At 40.8% G+C, this 20,850-nt stretch overlaps 1 protein-coding gene and 1 long non-coding RNA gene across 2 annotated transcripts; both read left to right on the top strand.

The window, feature by feature from the left end:
* Positions 1 to 785: 785 nt before the first annotated feature.
* LOC110368595 lies at positions 786 to 1,283 on the top strand. The gene is made up of 3 exons (XR_002428216.2): positions 786 to 889; positions 970 to 1,066; positions 1,141 to 1,283. It is a non-coding gene; the product is annotated as an uncharacterized LOC110368595 (long non-coding RNA).
* Positions 1,284 to 3,174: 1,891 nt separating this feature from the next.
* Positions 3,175 to 18,149, top strand: LOC118564790 (inositol polyphosphate-5-phosphatase A-like). Its single transcript, XM_036143895.1, has 4 exons — positions 3,175 to 3,866; positions 15,507 to 15,548; positions 15,789 to 15,889; positions 17,990 to 18,149. The coding sequence occupies exons 1-4, from the start codon at positions 3,807 to 3,809 to the stop codon at positions 18,147 to 18,149; spliced, it is 363 nt and encodes a 120-aa protein (XP_035999788.1). The 5' UTR covers positions 3,175 to 3,806.
* Positions 18,150 to 20,850: the final 2,701 nt, after the last annotated feature.

Below are 20,850 nucleotides of genomic sequence, written 5' to 3'. Positions count from 1 at the left end.
AGACGCAAATAAAAGTAGCAGGACACAGACCCTCGCGGACTGGAATTGAAGATCCCACGACTGAAGGACCTAGCACTGCCATTACCCTTTTACTTGTCTCTCGCATAGAAAGTACTCCTGGCTCAGTGCTTCTGTGTTTGTTTTGTGTCTCTGCTCTGTTTTGTCAAACCCCCAGTCAGTTGTGGCAGATTCTGGTTCTGGTGGAGTGGTTTCTTCCTGTTAAAGAGTTTTTCTTTCCACTGACGTTACATGCATGTTTAGTATGAGGAACTGCCAGAAAGTCAACAACACAATGCAAGTGAGTGTCCACTGTTGCTATGTGCTCCTCCAGGAGGAATGGATGCTGGAGGTCGAGGACTCGATGGAATTTACTGGGTTCCCTTATATGGAAAAGTTTTATTTTTATTTTGTGGCACCAGTGGCCTTTATTCGACAGCGAGCTGAAAGGAAATAGGGTTGAGAGAGATGGGTGACATGCAGCAATGCTCCACGGGCGGGGACTCCATCTCAGGACAGCTGAGAAACTCCGAACACGGGTAGCTGGTTCTGCCCGAACACCGCCACCACGCACAGATAGAAAACTTGACAAATCTGTTTGTATGATTTGATAAAGTTGACTTTGTAGAGTGCCTTGAGATGACATGCTGTGAACTGTAATAAATAAACTGAACTGAGTTCATCCAAAGAGGTCCAGAAGATTCTGATGCCAGAAAAGGGCCTAAGCATCGGCCAGTACAGCGAGTACCTCCAGTGGGGTGAAATACTACTCCCTGTCCAGGAACCAACAAGGTCTTGGCTCACAGCTGCTGTCCGTCCGGAGGAGTCACTCTGAGTCTCCGAAGCTGTTGGATGTTTCACCGTTCCTCTCTATAGAGTAAAAAACCAAACTGTAAGCAATTATAGTTTATTGCATACAAAAAAAGTGATAAATTTTTAACTAACTTGATCCAGGCTTGCTTCTTGTTCCAGTGTTCTAGTTCCACAGCGTCACACTCTACGCTCCCTCTGCACTTAAGAGTACACAGAAGTTGCCCCATCGTGATGTCACAAGGCGTGGACACCAGAGGTGTGTTTTACTACGTCTTTTCAGAACATGTCACCATAGCTCTTTACAACTCTTTTTTTCTTTTACCGCCTCAGAAAGACAGAACTTTATGGAACAGCCGATAAGAATGGCAGCTATCTGGAGCGGCCTATTCAGCATCGACAAGCATTCCTTCTTCTACAGAGGGAACAGAACAGCGTGGAGCTCCCACCCTGCAGGCTAAGATTGATACTTTAAAGGCAACTATGTGACTTGTACAGGCATGAAACCAGCTTCACAGTGATAAACATTGCATTTAGACAGTCTCAGGAGCACAGACTGAAAATTAAAAGATTGTTTGTTTATTGTCCCCTGCAGAAGGCCTTTTCAACGGTCTTGGTCAGGGGAGGAAGTGTGTTTGGTCCCTTGTTTCTTACTTTGCCAATAACTAGAGCGTACAATACAATGTTGATATTTACATGTTTTAAAATATAGGCACAGCTCCATAGATTAAAATATCACTAAAAGTTCATTTATTTCAGAAAATTGGTTTGAAGGTAAGGCTCGTGTTTTGCATCGATTCATCACACAGAACAATACATTTGAAGCAATTTTTAGTTTTGATGATTATGGCTTACAGTTACGTAAAACCCCAAATTCAGTCACTCTGAACAATAGAATATTACCCCTTGTCAATGTTCCTGACAACTTACAACAATTGCCATCCGTCTGGCAGGCTGGTGGCTCTTAGAGCTGAAACTCCTACTGCCATCCCTGCCTTCTGAAGCTTCCCGTTTTGCTGTTGTTTAAGCAAATTATTTCACCGTGCCTTTTTCCTTCCACTAAACTTCCCATCAGTATACTTGGATACAGCACTCGTTAAACAGCCAGCTTGTTTTTTTTAATTGGTCTCATATAATATTCTAATCCCCCGAGAAACTAAATTTTCATCAAGCAATAATTAGATAAAAAAAACAGAAATATACACTAATTTACTGTAATAAATTAACATATCGGTTCTAATGTACCTGCATGCAGCTCATTAAACAGAATAAAAAAAAATATTTAACACAGCTTTGAAGGTAAGGATGATTTATTTATATATATATATATATATATATATATATATATATATATATATATATATATATATCCCTGCTAGTGTAAACATTTCTACTCTGAACCAAATAGGCACAAAGCCATATCTATGCAATTTATCAAACACTGACAGATTGGTTGTGTTTATGTTTTATATTTTCTTGAGAATCTGGCCTAATGATTTCCTTGTGCGGCTGTGTGGTGCATTTAAACCAAGGCTTGTCCGAGATGGAATAAACCACGTTTGCTAATTTTGTTCCTAAGCCGGTTCTACACATGGCAGCATTGTTCCTCAGCGTCTTTGCAGCAGTGCTTTCAAATAGATCTGTTCATGCTGATGAATTAAAGCACACGGTGCTTGGAGGAGGAGTGTGAGAGGAAGCAGGAATAGGAGCTCAAAAGGTTGGTTGTGTAACTCTTGCCATGGTTTACAGCTCAGTAACGGCACTATGGAGAGACAAAGTCTGACACCCAATGGCCTTTGCTTTTACAGCCTTTTACTCGGAACCACCGGATGGCACGGATCCATCTACTTCACAGGAGTGCTTTATAGCTCTACCAACTCCAACGGATGCATGGTGCCGCGGAAAAAAAAAAAAAAGGGTTTCCTTAAGAAAACAAAACGTCTAAACTCGCAACTCAGGCCGAACAAAACCACCTGTTGATACAATTTTCCATCTGAGAAAATTCAGGAGGGAAAAGGTTGGTTAGAGTTGTGGTATCGGAGAAGCCTTTTAGTCTCAAAACTGGCCGTTTGATGACATTTATAGTTTTATATGTTTAGAATGATGGATGCAAAACATCAACATAAACACCTGACGACATTGTTTTTTTACTCAAGTAAGTGAGGATGGTTGACCTTTGACCTACAATGATTATATATATATATATATATATATATATATATATATATATATATATATATATATATATATATATATATATATATATATATATATATGTGCCATTTAAAGAATTTGGGGGAGGCTGCATTTATACTGCTGACTATGTTCTCCCTCCCTTCCGTTTTGCATTGTGTTGAAATACACGGAAGTGTGTGGCTATAACATGGAGAAAATATGGAAAAACTAAGGAGGAATAGGTGTCTTCAAGGCTTTGTCGTGCCGTTTGCTTTTATTTATTTTTTTTAATTCAAACTAAAAGTTCCCGCTACTAGAGGGCGGGCGGAGAGTCCTGTCACAACAATCTGCCAGCTTCCTCCGGGTTGTTTTGTTTGAGCGCTTCTGAAAGCAGCAGCAGCAGCAGCAGCGGCGGTGTAAGCGCGCTCGCCCCGTCCAGACAGTTTTAGTCCCTTAAGAAGCTCTACTAGTCCAATTAGCCCCGGAGGTGGCGGGGTGGGGGGAGGAATCCACGCAGCAGCTAAACTCTCCGCCAGCGGGGACTCGGCGATGAGTATGAGCCCTGCCGAGGTGCCGTGCGCCGACGACCTGAACCGACAGCCCGCCATCCGCAGCGACAGAGTTGGACCGCGTGCGGCGCGCACACAGTGAGATGACAGTGGCGTACTTCCAGCCGCAGCTCATATAAAAGACTCGGGGCTTGGCTTTTGTACGGTAAGCTCGTTTTAAAGCTCCCGACAGAGGCGCTACCGACGAGTCCCGAGTTTCCCACCACCACCACCACCACTTAACCGGGGGCCGTTTCTGAAAGTGGTCGCTCAAACATGGAGACGTTCACCGATGTGCTGCTCGTCACCGCAAACGTCGGCTCGCTCTTCGACAACGTAAGTGGCCTGCGGACAGGTAAAAACTGCAGCAATAAACACGCAGAGGCAGCCACAGCGGAGGATTAGGGCTCACACAGAAGCGACTTACAGGCAGGCAGCACTAAGTTTTTGCACTAAAAGGGAGACTATTGTGTTGGGTGAGGATATAACGGGTCATGAATTGTTCTTATCCGGTTGTAAAGTTGTGTAATTCACGTGTCTTGTGCGGCTGAACACCCGGCGGGTGAATCGGGTTCGTCGCAGCGGAGGTGTTCTTCCGCTATGTGATCAATAGCGCAGGAGCTCATCCGTCGTTACCTGTTGACGAGTCACGTGACCTGATCCTTGTCAACTCGCAGACGCCCGTTCGATTGAACGGGATATGACCAAATATGGGGGGGGGGGGGGGAGAATTCCTGAAATGCCACAAATGCAGTTGTCAGGAACTAAAACTTTAATATTCTTCTTCATATTTCCATATAAATGTGACATAAAAATGTAAAGAGACGTATTGAAGTTAAACTCATAAACCTGAAGCTGTTTCTATTGGTTCTTTCCATGCTTAGAAGGCGCCTTTCAACAAATTAGAATATCACTTAAACGTTAATCTTGGCGATTCAGTTTGAAAAAGTGAAAATCGAGTTCTGATTCATTATGTAATAAACACAATGATGTGTTTTGACCTTTTATGTCTTAATTTAGATTATTATGGGTTACAGGTCATGACAGCCCTAAACACAGAAAATGTTAATTTTACATATAAAGAGGATGTTTTATAATGAAAAAGATGTTAATATTGCACTCAATATGTGGTTGGGAAGGAATTCCAGAATGCTTGAACAGTGGCCTTCAGCATGTCTGCAGTGTGGGATCTGGTGTCTTTCATCTTCCTCTTGAAAGAGCAGAGAAGCTGTACTGTTTGAGTTTATAGCAACAAATCTCCAGCTATACCGGCTGTTACACGATGTCCAATCAAATATAGTGAGCCGTGTTTTTACCTTAGTTGGAAATAATAGTTAGTGAGAAGTTTGGACATAGGTCAACTTCTGTTGTTTTTTTTTTTTTAGCGTAAAGTTGGTTGAGTTGAGGACTGTTTGTTTCGTGGTGAGAGGTTTACGAGTCGCTTAACATAAAGAATGAAGCGGCTGAAAGCCATATGTTTGATATGTTTCTGTGCTGCGGCTTTTGAGAGGTCTTTGCTGCTTCGCAGTTTATCCTCAATGATTGTGCAACTTTTTCCACCGCACGTTCTCCTTCCACTAAACTTTCTGTTAATACGGTTGGATAAAGCCCTCTGTGAACAGCTTCTTCAAATTTGACCTTTTGTGGCTTGTCCTGCTTGCGGAGCGTGTGAGGTGTACATATGTTTTATTTTTGAATGGCGTTTCTGGAATAAATTCCTTTTCGATTAAATTTTAATGCCAGTGTATTTCAACAAAAAGCACCTCTGCGGTTCACTAAATACACAGAGTTTACTCTAGTGTTGGCCTATGCTAAGCAGTTTGTGTAGATTAAAAATAGGGATGCACAATATTTTGCAAAACCCGATATTGTGGTATTCTTCATAAATATTTTGATGAAAATCTCGAATTTTAAATGACCAACAGTTTTCTCCCTTGTCTCGTTCTTTTCCATCGTCACAACATCTTAACCACTCTCCCTGAGCTTTACTGTCTAGGTCAATAAAAGAGGTGGCAGGTCAAATGTCACCTGATTTAAGAGTCTCTAGACCTACAGTTTTATTAAAAAACAATAGTTTTTATTAAAAATAATTGCAACCGCCATCAAACACCATCGCTGTTTATGCTGGAAGCAATTATTCTTCCTGGAAAGCGTTTTACTAGTAGGTGTGGTGGAGTTGTAGAAAACAGGCAGATCCAACAGTCATGACATTCAAGCTGGCTGATTCCGTATAATTGAAACATTGTTTGGAAAAGGAGGTCATTCAATCTCTGGAAAACCAACAGGTGTCCCGTCATTGGAGGATGAAGGCAACAAATGTTCTACATGCCTGGTATTTTGCAACCCTCCATGAAAATCTATGTAAAAGATGATCGACATACAGTTTGTGTTGCTTAAACTGGGGATTTGGTGAGGGTGACATATAAAGCAGTGCAGAAATCGATTGGCTTCTCAGCTAAAATCATCTTGCTTATTAATGGAAACCAAAGCTAAGATAAAGATGAAATAAAGACTCGTCCAATGATGAGGGATCAGTGAAGGTTCACAGCTCCCTGTGAGCTCAAGCCACAGTACGCTGTTGTGCTTCAAAGCATCGTGCTTTGGCAATGTTTCTTAAGCCGTGTTTTTAGGCCCATTTATCACATACCAGTGATCACGGATCAGTGTGAATACATCAGAGTACCCGTAGAGACCGTGCTGCCTTACACTGAACAGAACAGGCCTTTGTATTGGGTGTTTTGACAACCAGCAGCATCTGGGTGGCAGATAGATTAACATTATGGGGGTCATCAGGCCAATACCCGAATCTTAATCTTATAGAAAACTACTGGGATGACATCAAACATGCCTTGGTTTCTGAAGAGAAACCAAGGAATGCAGAGGAACTTTGAAATGTAGCCCAGGGGGCCTGGGCTAGAATGTGCGATCAAGTCTGTGCTACCCAGATGTGAAGCACTTTTTAGAATCAGGCTATGCAGCTAAATATAATTCCAGGGATTCCACAGGGAAAGTTAAATCCTCAAGCAGCTTTCTGATCATACAGTTAAGATTTGAGTTGGTTGAGAAAACGCTAGACGCTGCTATATAGCTAGCCTTGTATGCATTTTTTTTTTATCTGATCTTTCTGAGGGGTGATGAATTTGATAAATTGTTCTTTATATTTTGATTACCAATAGAATTGTCAGCGTTCCAAATGCATTTGAATATATGGAAATAAAAGGTATTCTAAGAGTTTTGAGCTTTGGGATACTTTTTAAACACACCGCTATTATGTTGAACAAACCTGTATGTTCTCCCTTTGCAAGTATGAATTTCTCAGTTATGTCTCCACATCTCAACAGAAAATAGGATAACTTTAAATTAGTGCTGGGCGATAAAAAGATTTAATCCATAAATTCGCATTTTACAATTTTTGTTAAGATTTAATTTTTGGAAAATTGGGATTTTATTTTCCCAATGCACTCATTGGGCTTCCATGAAGACAATAAAAAGCATATATTATATTTCCCTAAACAACAAGTGTTTAAATATTGTAAAGATTAAACTTTTTACCATAATACTTTTTACCATAATGCGAGGCACTTTAATTTACTCACATTACTTTCTTAATTTACTCATTTACTTTTCTTTTTTTTAAGTAAGTTTGAAGTTACACAAGTGAAGTGAAGCCTGTTCTTAGTTCATTGTGTAAAACCACTAGCAGCGAATATTTTGTTGTATTTTCATTGTTTACAACGGCTGGGCTGCCATTTTGTTTTACAAGTCTGTTTTACAGCTTGTATTTAGTTGCACTATGAATTCAGGTCAACTCTCAGACAAAATGCTTGACATAAAAGCAAGTTTTAAGAAAAAAAAAATGTTTGTGTGTGAAACGAAAAGGAGGAAAAAAAACGATTAATCAGATTTGATATAATATAGTCTGAGATTTCATTTTTAAGCCATATTGCCCAGCTCTTGCTTAAATGCAATCTTTTACTTATGTTTCTTAGACAATATTATATTTCTATAATGTGGCGTAGCTTACCAATTGTAGTTAAGTCTTATAATAACATCACATTTAGATCAACTTAAAGGGTCCAGTCTGTTATAAACTGTACCTACATATCCATTACTTTCCCTTGTTTTTGCCTGGGCTGGCTGGGTGAAACGTTGAGACTTTGCAGGGAGGACGGCGCTTGCAGTCATGGAAATTTGGCTCGGGACCATATTTCCGTTTAGCAAATTTACTTCCAACGATTCCATGTGAGATCCCAGAGTGGGAAATGCATAAACAGATGAATATCTACTCGCCCTGAGGGGAGTTGAGCCTATCTACATAACTTTGGCCCATTCTGCTCATATAAACAAGCAGTCTGAAACGTTGACTCGGGGTAAGAGAAGGATGTTAAACAGACCACAGATTAAATCCTAACGCTCTACAGAACTGGACTTTAGGACCGGAGACACTATCTGCTTTTACGTTTCAGTAGCACTGCGAAAAACAATCTTTGTTGCTCATGTGGAGACAGGACTAGCCTGTCTAATAGTAGAATGCAAGGGGCGATTTTTCTTGTTCTTGTTTGTAAATCAATAAGAACCTTTTTGTGGGCCTTATTTTCAATAAGAAGAAGGGTTTGGGTACAAATTTACTTGTCCAGTGTTTGTCTTCTTTAGCGTGTGCTGTGAACTGTGATGAGGTCTTGCACCAGTCACTAAGCCTGGGCGGTAGTCACCCCTGTCATGCAAATACACTATGCAAAGCCCTTTCTGCAGTCATGTGATTGCACCTGACAGCAGAAGAATTGATCTGCGCCACCAAAACACACATTCTGCACTAGTATGGAAAAAGAAGTCAGAGTGAAGTTTGTTTACACTTCTCTAATCCTAAGAGATCCTTCACTGAAATCCCCGATTTAAAAACACAGTTTTATTTGTAAGGTACAAGGTTAACTGAAAAGCTTAGTTTTATTAGCCTAAAAGAAGAAAAAGTTAATGTAGAGGGAGAATCACAGCAACATACATAATGTTTATTCGGTCTGTCTAACCTTGATCTTGGGAAGTGCTTCTGGGGCCCTGTGCACACGTCAACAAGCCATGGAAAGTGGGATTGTTTCTCTGTTTCTGTTAACACACCAACATGACATTTTAATTGGGATTTCTGTGCACAAAATAATAGAAATGTGAAAACTGGTGTAATTTTTCTGCCGCACCACTGGTTGGCGGCATGTTCTTTGTGCCTTAATGGTGTCAACGAAGAGTTCAAATGCATCAAAACTTTTTTGCATTTACGAAAAAAAACTGTGAGAGCAACTTCACCCTACGCCAGGTACAGATGTTGTGTGCACAAGATCTTGGTTTAACAAGTTCCTCTGTCTTAATTTTTCCACCTACTGCTTTTTTTATGCTGAACCTTGTCCTCTGTTTTCTAGGCAAACAAATTAGAGCTTCACAGATGATGGAAGTAAAAATGAAAACAATTAATGTTTTATTGCTAAAAGACCTTATGAATCAATTATAGCATTCCGTCACTTTGGTTACACACCTGCCATCAACAACAATGAATGATACGTCTGAGAAGGTTTATCGTTCCGAGCAGGACAGGATTTTCCTAAAATTTACTAGTTTGGATCCAAAGGATAGGGCCCAGGACCACAAGGGAACATAAGGGAACCCAACACAGCCATTGGTTTTTCCACTCAGACTTTATCTCTGCACACATTTATCTAAGGAAGACGTTATTAGATAAGGACTCTGACAAAAGTTTGGGAACATTACAGTAATTTCCCCTGATAAGGCTGTTTTAGTTAGAAATCAGCTGAACTAAAACAGCCTCATCAGGACTGTGCAAGGGAAATGACGGCTGTAAACATAGTTGCAGATATTTTCTGTTATATGTTTATAATCACACATTCTCCAAAATATCCAACGAGCTTGACTTTCTTTTCGGGTAAACCGTCATCTTACTGTAGTAGTCAACAATTCCCAAAAAAGCTCATGAGCTCTTTTTTTGGTAGATTGAGGTGAGAACTGTTCTATAACATGAATTTTAGCTTGCGCTGGAGGGTCTGTCCCTTGACTCACCACTTTGCCCAAGTGAGCGACTGTTGTCCTGTAAACTTACACTTGGCCCTCAACTACTTTAATGCTCAATCTTAAGGGTGCTAGTGCATTCTTTGAACCAAAGGGCGTAACTGCAACAGTACATCCCAGTTCAAGTGATAAATGAGGCGATTTCCCGAGCATGTTCAGATTGTGGCACGTGCCAGTAATGCTTGATTAAATCAAATTTACATTCCAGTTGTTCCGGTTTCTCTGGTGAAGTGCACTAAAAAAGCTGACAAATAGGGTTAGCTTCTTCAACTCTTCTATTTTCTCTTATAGCAGTTTCGCTTTTGCTTTGCTATACAGTGAACAGTCTGGAACTGCACCCCTCTTTCCTGATACCGACCAATCACAGGCGTGAAAGGGCTTTATATGTTGAGTGACGTGCAGCCCCGAGAATCCCTCAGCCAAAACAAACAAGATGGCTGCTGCTACGGAGCGTTCGTTTGCTAGTGTGCTTTCTTCTGTTTTACAATCATTCACCGTAGTCTCCGCTCGACCACGGCTGAGAGGAGATGTTGAGAGGAGAAGTCTGATTGTGCCTTTTTCACGTCACATCCGCAGTTTCTTCATCCGTGTTGAAGAGAGGCAAAAGTTAGTCTGGCTGGCCAGGCTAACCTTCTGATGGCTAAAACGAGTGGCGATCATTTTGATCAGAACCATGTTGAAATGCAGAATATGTACCTGAAAAACAGGCCTGAATGACCGCTGTCTCCATCTCACCTGTAGGGCGGACCAGCTGAAACGGTTCTTGTAAAGACTGGTCATCTCTGTTCCTTGATTAGGTCACTGCATGTGAATGACTAAGCATCTTCTGGTAGAAGGAACAACAGTTAAAGTGGCGGTTGTCTTTTTATTACTAGAAGCTGCTGAAGAAAAATATTCAGGAGAGTCTTTACTCCTGACCCACATGATTATAGAAGCCGGCTGTGTCCGGCCTTACTTGTCTTGGCTCCTTAGCAGCTTCTTTTGAGAAGCTGAAACCTTTTAACACACTTTATTCCTAACTAAATAATTACCCTTAATGACCTGAATTCCTTGAATGAGTTTCTTGAGGGCACACTGCAAGAGCAACTATACTCTGCACTAGCGCAGATGACAAAAAATGACGACGTATAGTCATCTCATTCAGTCTCACCCTGACCTTTCGAACAATGACCAATATCTTGCTGAAGGAAAAGAGCGACACTTATTTAAAAAGCAAATTAATCAAAAACACGTGTCTCTAAGAATGTTTACAGGTTTCTTCTGGGCACTACCTACCAATGAGAGAAACCCTTTAAATATATGCATGGTTTGTAACCTGGGTCAACAGACTGGAATGGAATCATCCATGTCCATTTCCGTCACATAATAGCGTATGAGTTTAAAGGCTGTCCGAAATCGGCACAGCAGTCAGAAGCTGCTTTCCTCCAACGATAGTTTTTACTGTTGACTCCATGAAAGGTCAAGGAACAGGAGCTATAATTAGACGTTTTCGAATGGAGTTTATAACTCTTTTTGTAAGAGCTGCAAAGACGGGAAGGGCGGTAGGTTTCAGTGAACAACTTCCTTGATTAGATATAGCCTTAGTCTGTAACACAAGACACAATTTTTTTCCATTAACCTTTTCATACACATGCCCAATGTCAGTCTTGCTTCTTGTTTTGTTTGTAGATTGAATTCTTTGGTACCGTTACCACTTACCCGTGAGTGGTCGGATAATCTCTCCACCTTAAACTTCATAAGCACTTTTCACTTTCTGCTTATTCAAGTAGGTAGCTATTTGTCAGGCAGAGCAGACTCAAATTGCTTAAGCAAAATAACCTCCCTCAACTGTTGAACTTACTCCAGGCAAAACTTGACAACGGTACCCTAGCCCAGATGGAATTTCATTAGTTGTTTGCTCACAGATCACATTTTCTCGCGGCCACCTTCTACCATCAACACACCCTTCTCAATAAGCTTTTTCTTTTACAATAGAAAAAACTGTCCTTTTTTTTAGGTTGTCTTGCACAATAAGTGCCAAAATGCTCTGACACTTCTAACAGCGACTCTTTTTTTCAAAGCAGCTCACAACTATTCATTGGGACTTTGAAAATAGTCACGTGCAGAAGGTATTGCGACACAAAAACAGCATTAAATATACAGTTCATGCTTCTGGGACTGGACCACAGAAACACACAGCCAGGTAACTTGGCTAAGCAATCAGCTAGTTGGTGACTTACTCAGGAAGTTACTAAAGTGTATGTGAGACAAGTTGCCCAAATCACTTTTAATGCATAAAAATAAACTAAACCAACAACCAAATACATGTTTTGTTACCCAGAGCATGTTTCTGAAGCCTGCTGGTAAAAATGGCCCTAATATATCTACACTGGGGCAAAAAAGTATTTAGTCCGCCACTGATTGGGCATGTTCTCCTACTTAGAAAGATGAGAGAGGTCTTTAATTTTCATCACAGGTACACTTCAACTATGAGAGACAGAATGAGAGAAAAAATATCCAGGAAATCACACTGTAGGATTTTCAAATAATGTATTTGTGAATTATGGTAGAAATAAGTATTTGGTTATCCACAAACAAGCAAGCTGTCTGGCTCTCACAGACCTGTAACTTCTACTTTAAGAAGCTCTTCTGTCCTCCACTCGTTACCTGTATTAAGGTCACCTGTTGGAACTCGTTATCTGTAGAAGAGACACCTGTCCACAGCCTCAAACAGTCAGACTTGCACTCAACCATGGTCTAGACCAAAGAGCTGTCAGAAGACACCAGGAAGAAAATTGTAGACCTGCACCAAGCTAGGGAAAGTGAATCTACAATAGACAAGTAGGTTGGTGGGAATAAATCAACTGTGGGACCAATTGTAAGAAAATAAGAGAGGGACTCAAATCCTCTGTGCCAGGCGTGTCCCTCACCTTAAGCCAGTACATGTCCAGGCCCGTCCGAAGTTTGCCAGACCATATGGAGGATCCAGGAGAGGACTGGGAGAATACTATGTGGTCAGATGAAACCAGAATAGGACTTTTTGGCACAAACTCAACTCATCATGTTTGGAGGAAGAAGGATGCTGAGTTGCATCCCAAGAAGACCAAACCTACTGCGAAGCATGAAGGTGGAAACATCACGGGGCTGTTTTACTGCAAAGGGGACAGGACGACTAATCCGTGTCAAGGGAAGAATGAACGGGGCCATGTATTGTGAGATTTTAAGACAAAAGCTCCTTCCATCAGTGAGATGAATAGACTTTAAAATACTTCTGTAAGTCTATAAATCCCTGAATGGATTAGAACCTACATTAAATACATCACAGACTTTTTATCAGTGTATCAACCCTCCAGACCACTAAGGTCTTCTGGCTGAAATCTACTCTGCATACCCAGAACCAGAACCAAACACGGAGAAGCAGCATTTAGTTCCTATGCTCCACTTATCTGGAACAAACTTCCAGAAAACTCTAAAAATGCGGAAAGCCTGGCTTCCTTTAAATCAAGATTAAAAACACATTTGTTTAGGATTGCCTTCGACTGTTTTAAACTGTTTTACTGAAACATCATTAGTTCAATTTAGTAGTCCAACATTTTTTAACATTTTTGTTTTCTGTTGCTTAATATTTTTTTTTACATTTTATTCCAACTTGCTTTTATTCTGTTTTTATTTTTCTATATTTTAATCATGTAAAGCACTTTGCATTGTCTTTGTACTGATATGTGCTATCCAAATAAATTTGCCTTGCCTTGCCTTACAAACCTGGTGAAGACTTAGAGGAAACGTTTGACCTCTGTAATTGCCAACAAAGGTTATGCTACAAAGTATTGAGTTGAAGTTTTGTTATTGACCAAATAATTATTTCCACCATAATTTACAAATACATTCTTTGAAAATCCTACAATGTGATTCCCTGGGGTTTCTTTTCTCATTTTGTCTCTCATAGCTGAAGTGTACCTATGAAGATCACAGATCTCTTTCATCTTTCTAAGTAGGAAATATATTTAGTCAGCCACTAATTGTGCAAATGGCTGACTAAATAGTTTCTCCCCACTGCATTTGAATGTACTAATGTAAAAAACAAAAAACAACAACCTCTGAGGAACTGAGAGAGCACCACATTGCCTTCCAAAAATATTAATCTCTGAATGAGTCCACATTTGTTTCCAACTTGGCTCAAAATTAGTAACATGGAAGAGAGTGGATGGGTGTAATGGTTTGTGCAATATGTTGTTAAAAGATGCATTTAACAAAAACACAACCAGTGAGTGAGTGAGTGAGTGAGAGAGAATATAACAAATTGGACATGGATTTCTGAATATTTGAACTGCCAAAGTGCACAAGCAAAACTGTATTATTTAAATAATAATAAAATGACTACTTATTACATGTATGTTTACTTGAAATGCCCATCCATAGTTTTGAAAGTGTTTCTAAAATAAAGGGGATTCGTTTTAGAAAGTTGCATCGGAAAAAGACCAAAACAATTTCAGCACATCCAGAACAGAAGAGATCAGATAATTGGAAAAAGTAATTTCCAACGATCAAGCGCAGCGTTTGAAGCCTGATTATTTGGGCTTGGTCATCAAGGTTGTTTTTGCACCTGATGGACCGGTAGACTTGATTTGTTTGGGGACCAAGTTGCAAATGTTCAGTTGGTGCGGTTTGCTTTCAAGATGCATTTTGTCAAACAAACCAAACATTTTGCCAAACCTGTTCAACCCCTCGCCTGTGGTGGCACTGCACCAAGAAACAAAGAACGAAAGAGGTTGGTCAGTAACACGGCATAAATTCCTTTTCCGCAAAAAATGTAAACAAAGTGGAATGGCAACATATTTTAGCCGCAATTGTAATGCTGTCTTTTGTGTGTGCCAGACGATCACAATTTAACAGTGGGCTCAGATGTTGAGCAAGATATTTGCAATATATGATTTACTTCATTAGTAGTATTGCTCAATTGCAATTGTATTTACCCAGATTGCCCTGTGCTATAGTCCGCGTTCTGCTTTTTTAGCGGCATCTGGTCCGCTTGGCATTCCCATATATATTTGAACCACTCCAGAGTTCACTTCAACAGAGCCAAGATCTAGGTTTTGAGGCAGACCCAAGTTCGCTTTTTTGGTCCACATCAGAGTTGGATTGTGCATTCACATCTCCCCAAACAGACCCGAGTCCAATTAAAGCGGACTGAACAAGGCTAGTGTGAATGCATCGTTGCAGTAGCTAAGTAGACCATTGACTGCTGGATACTAAAGTATTCTTGGGTCAAATATGAAGTCATCTGGCTAACAACTAAAGCTAGTCTAAAATTGGGTCCTGTAGTTCACCAGTGATCTCAAAGATGCCATCAACTACCCAAAAAAAGCAGCAATAAGTAAATTAAGTTCCTTCGGTTATTGTTCAAAATCCAGATCTCAGTGGAATATTTACGCTGTGGCAGCTCTATGTGAGGAGCACATTTTTCGGTAAGCTGAAGCAACATTTTAAGACGAGTTTCACCTGAAACAGCCATGAAGAGTACAGAAACTGCTAGCTGTTGCTGCTGGAGGAGCTTTTATAACCCATTTGAGTCATAGAATGTGATTCTACATTTTGATTTAGTTGAAAAAAACAAAACAAAGACCTAACCACAAATCGAAACCACACAGGGTTGGTTGCAGTGCTTATGCATATGGTTGCATAACCAGAATGATTCTTGCACGCAATTCAAGCAAATGATGCAGTGATCTCTTTTTGTACCAGATATTTTAGGATCCTGTGTGGTAGCACAATGCAGAGATACAAGTGTAATTATTTTAAGTCTGATTCTTAAAAGACATGTCGAAAAAAACAAACATATGAGCTCTATTTCAGATTAAATTAAAACATTGAATAAATGGATGAAAACATGTATTAGTCAAATCATTTACTCTTTTTTTCACTTTAAAGGTGGGTGAAATCCAAAATGGATGGCTAGAAGAACTGTATAAGGTGAGTTTGAATTTTTTTTATATGCATTAGATGTGATATGTTCATTATTATCAGTTGGATGGTTTTGTGGGTGATCTTTGCTAATTCTGACCTACATTTGTCTCTCTTCCAAACATGGAAATACTCTGTAAGACCTCTGATGAACTGTAGTCTTCAGCCTTAAACCACCAGTCACCCTCTTCACATGTCAGTGCCCTGAAATGTGAGCTTGAACACTGCACTTTATTTGGTTTGAAACAGACAATCCAGAAATACAAGCCACAGTTCATCGCCCTGCACTTCCAGGAGGTGGGAGGAAAGGACTACATGGTCAACATGGACAAGGCAGAAAACTTCTTTTGGTAAACTAAACAAACACTACTAAAACATTAACTACTGACCTTACAGCAGGACTATTCAACTGGCGGCCCATGGTCCACTTCCGGCCCGCGGATGATTACAATCCGGCCAGCAAATGTTGTCTTTGTGAAAAATAAAAACATTCAAAATAATCCATGAAAATCATCCCAGGCGATCATTTACTACCCCCTAGTGGCCAATTGTAAATTATGTTTCATTATTATCTTAAGCAGTCCACATTCAAGGTTGTCTTACAGCTGGTACAGGGACTGCCTTTTCCATTATTGTGCTTTGGAAAGTGGCAAACCATGTGGCTAAATCCAACCCAAGCCACATTTTGTCTTTCTTTGCACTTCAATAATTACTCAGCAATTCACCACACAGAACAGACACTTGAAGGTAGTGGACAATCTTATTTCGGCTTCCGGGGAGCTTATCTATTGGTTACCCCACATGCCAATCATTGTGACACACTCACTTAATGTGAATGTACGTGCACGTTCCTCGCTAGTTTCCTCTTGTTCCGCATACGGAAATCTAGTGTTTATGTATCCAGTGAGCTTTGAGTTAAGCCGTGCATTGTAGCTCCGCTTCTCTCACCGTGTACTTTGAAAATGGTGAGTAACCAGAAGCAAACTGTCTTACAAGTTTATGAGGAGAAGAAGAGGAAGGCCTCAGAAGAAGGAAATAGGACCAGAGTGTGTTTGGGAGATTTTTTTCAGGCGATCTACCTGGGGAACGATGGTCTTATGCATGAGCAGTTGTTCAAAAAGTGAAAAATTGTCTACTGTACCCTTTAACTCATGGTGCAGAACTGTCTATCTGAACCTGCCCCTCCAACACCCCCACACCAATGAACAGATAGAAAAAGCAACAACAGGTGAAACTGAAAAATAGGCAGTCAGACTGAAAAAATACACTCCTGGCAGCTGCTTCGCAGGGCCTGAGCTCCTTGGCTCTGCCGGCGTCCTTGGGGGGGGGGGTCGGTGTGCCCCTTGGCTTCAGTTCTCTTGGCCCACGTCTTGATCCGCTCTGGCGTAGCTGGCTGGTGGAGGACCCCATGGTCCCTGCACTGTGCCTGCTGGAGGGTTTCCTGGGGCTCTCCTCTGCCCTTTCCTGGGATGGGGGAGGCAGCGTTGGCCCTTCTTGGGCTCCTTTGCTCTGGGGGCCATTTTGGGCGTCTGGGGTTTCCGGTCCTCCCCAGTGGTCCTGGTTTCGGTACCTTGTGGGGTGAGACTTTGGCTCCTCACAACCACTATTGAGTGTTTTTCTAATGAACAAACCTTACATATACCAGCACACGCTCAAACACCCACAGGTGTTTGAAACCAGATGTTTAAAGATACACTTCTATACAGATAAACCCTATCATTAGCTTTGGTCACTAAATACATCTTGTATCAAACAATACTGATTATTTTTCAGTGATATCAAAGGTGTTGGTTATTTGTACCTGTGATAGTTTTTTGGTTGATTTTGCTGTTCTTTCTACATCCCTTTCTGCAGTTGTAGAAGCAGACTTCCGAGGATGTTCTGTTTGTAATCTCTTTTCTTCCGCTCTGTTCTTTTCCACCTATTCTCCCTTTTAACGTTTTGCCTCATCTTTTTCACTTCCCTTCTTTCTCGCTACTAATTAAAGTGGAAATAGAAGGAAAGTTATTTCAACCAAAGCTGCCACAGGTTTTGGCTGAAATGACACCAGGTTCATGCATTTTCCTTTATTTGTGTGTTCATTTAGAACGACAAAATGCAAAGTGTACACAAAATGGATTAATATTTTTCTAATGTTTCTTTTTCAGTTTCACATAAAAATGAAAGTCATTTTAAACACTAGACATCTTTCTTTGAATTACACATTGGGGCTCTGCTAATTACGTTTCTGATTTGATTGCAGTTGAAAAAAACTATTTAAAAGGTAACATATCATTGTAATCCTTTCTTTCTTTACATAATGGCTCTAATTGCTGGATGTCCGACCCTTGAGCTATTGGCCTTCAGTAACTGTGGCCTCCTTAGCAATTTAGTTGAATACCCCAGCTTACAGCTATTAATAGATTACTCTGCATTGCATCTAAATTAACCAATTTCCTTGCTCTTCCTAGCAACATCGAGTCCAGTGAGGACATGAAAGATTTTGACAGGACTTGCATCTATGTGGACACCCAGTTCCAATCTGAAGACAACTTTACGGTAGGAAACCCACGAGTCAGAGGTGTTCCAGTCTGCTTCCACAAGGTGGAGCTCTCCTCCAGATTAACGTAGCCACAGCTGCAGCAGCTCTAGGCACTGTTGATGCCTGATGTAAATCTGCAGCACATGTTGACTGATATTAATGCAGAAGGCACCCATTGCACTGCATAATAAGGTCACGTCAGACAATGTAAGGGGAGGGGGGGATTTTGGTAAACCTTAAAATCACATTTTATTTGCTGCTTTTTAGGTATTCAGTATTCAATGTCTGACAGCACTAATTGATCAAATGCATTAATGAACTTCTACTTGCCTCTACTCGTTAATATATACTGCAGGTGCACCTCATTAAAAGGGCAGATTTGTTATGTATGTTCTTTCTTTGTGTTCATCATTTTGTGCTTTTGCAGAACTGTATACATCAAAGCTTCCGTGCAATATGAGCAGTGTTCAAAATCCCAGATTTTTGTATGGGACATGGTTCTTATAGATATAGTGTAAAACAATGTTGGAGCTGTAAGAGGGTGCAGGCACAGAGCGATGAGAGGCTTTTAAAGACAAATTTGTTTGGTCAGCCGTGACGCTTTCAGTTACTGAACCGAGAATATCTGTCCGTAGCTGCAGTCTGAAGCATTTCTCCCAAAATTATAAAGTGCCATTATGTAGCTGTGAGCGGATATGGGCCTGTTAGTCGTATCAAGCTATGCCATAGTTTAAAAAAAGTTAAAACTTAAATACTTAAAACATCTTCAACAGCACTAATCCTGGGGATTAGACATGCCCACAGTGAGACATTTCTTAGAAGAGAACTGGGGTTTCTGTGATGGTGGATGAAACTTTGAATCGTTCTAAATACCAATTTTGGGGATATTTGTTGCAATCATGATAAAAGGGAGGATGTGCCTTAGTTTGTGCCTATAAATATATATTTTTTTTATTAATTGCTGCATTCAATCAAAGCCCCACCAATGCTGTGAGAAAAGTAATACTTTCACATTTTTAAAGACCCTTCTTCTGTACACCAGCTCCATTAAGTACTCCAATTATACCTGCAAACAGAAATAAAAAAAATATATTCTTTCAATAATACATTTAACTTTTATCGATGCTCTCATAAAACTGACAACTGGGGAAAAATACTTACAGCAGTCAAAGGAAGTCCTTCCATACTGTTAGATTGTGAGTCATTAGAAATATCACAGTCAAAATACTATGATAATCTATTTTTCCCGATGCAATAATTGCCCATCTCTATTGGCTACGTGGAGCAGAGAGCCTGACTAATACAACCACATTTCAGTTTCCTGCAGATGTGTAACTCTGTAAAGAAACGAATGACCAAAAAGTACAATATACTACTTAAAGCACTTAATCAACTTAGAAATTCAGCAATATTTATCGTAAATTTTTGCTTAAGTATATGTATTGTATGTTTAATCAAAAATATCAATAATATGTTATATTTTAGTATTTCTTTTATATTTTTGCTGTGTGTTTGATGTTCAGGTCCAGGAAGTCATCCTACACACTAGTCATACAGATCACTTACTACAATCCACCTTTTTTAAAACTAATCTTGCTCTAATCAGCTCACAGTTCTTTGAAATGCGTTTGCATAATGTTGCGTCGGCCATAAAGGTTAGTCAGAGTTGTGCTCTCAGTTGGGAGAAATGCTTCTTTCCAGAAAGTAGCTGCGCGTTTTTCTTCAACTATTAACCCTTCCTCCTCCCAGGTGAAACCCTCACGCAGGGCGCCTGACAGCAGGGGTCAATGCCCACATCTGTAGACTGGAGGTGCGTGAAGCCAAAAGGGGGGGAAAGTCAATGACCAGGTGTGTGTGAGAGAGCGAGAGAGACGGGCTAAAGTCAATACATTTAACTCTAGATTAAAACTATTGATCCCAGGCTATTTGTACACGATAAATTAAGTGTGTCAGGGGTGGCGGAAGACAGCTGGGACTAAGTTTTCCCCCTGCACTCCAGTGTTTGCACCCTTCTCTGTTTGCCCTGGGAGGGTTGCAGCCCCCCTCCATACGCCCCTCTACCCCAACCGCCACCCCTACGTAATGCCTCATTCTCATTTCAGTTGTGCCACCCGCATTGATTTTCAATTTGTTTCCCCTTGGCTGTGGATCATCAGTTATAAAGCCAAGAGAGAGAGCTTAAAGGGGGGTTGCGGGGGGGGGGTCTGCTTTCTCAGGGGGTGCAGACGTAGAGGGGCATCCATCCCCAGTACAAATGGTGTTTTGATAAAAAAATCACTCGAAAGTCAATATTTTTTTATTAAACTGTGCACAAACCTGATTGATGAAGATGGGTGTTTGGCCGAGTATGTGAAGGAGCGTGTGCGTGCGTGTGTAACCTAACTGTATGAAACGCCGCCACTAATCCGACATGAGTTAGGCTCCGCTTCAGGAACCTCTGGAGGGGAGCTTTGCCTTACAGGGGAGCTCTTTTTGCGAAAGGTCTCGCAGAGCCCGCTCTCGTAAACCCACGCCGTCGCTCTCGCTGACCGCACGCCGGGCAAGTCGCTCACTAATTGTTGTTCACTGAAGCCGTCAATGCAGACAGCTCTGTTTTTAACAAACGAGGATGACTCTGGCAGCCAAGATAAACGATCTCTTCAGGGAGAGATCTCTCATGCTCTCTGGCTGATCATCTGTTTGTGTGTAGCCCAGGTCCCCGTCACGCCCTTACCCCCCTCCACGCGCGCACTTATTTTTCTTTCGGGCCCCTGCTCAGAGCGCCGGCGATGGCAGACAGCAGACCTACTG

Source organism: Fundulus heteroclitus, chromosome 12, assembly GCF_011125445.2.
Source record: "Fundulus heteroclitus isolate FHET01 chromosome 12, MU-UCD_Fhet_4.1, whole genome shotgun sequence".
Lineage (NCBI taxonomy): Eukaryota > Metazoa > Chordata > Actinopteri > Cyprinodontiformes > Fundulidae > Fundulus > Fundulus heteroclitus.
The sequence above is the reverse complement of the archived record's forward strand: the minus strand, read 5'-3'. Positions and strand labels throughout refer to the sequence as shown.

Excerpts from the sequence above, each read along its gene's own strand:
- LOC118564790 (XM_036143895.1), top strand. The coding sequence starts at position 3,807 with ATGGAGACGTTCACCGATGTGCTGCTCGTCACCGCAAACGTCGGCTCG. Across the intron at positions 15,549-15,788 it reads GGCTAGAAGAACTGTATAAG|ACAATCCAGAAATACAAGCC; the intron begins GTGAGTTTGAAT and ends GGTTTGAAACAG. Across the intron at positions 15,890-17,989 it reads AAGGCAGAAAACTTCTTTTG|CAACATCGAGTCCAGTGAGG; the intron begins GTAAACTAAACA and ends TGCTCTTCCTAG.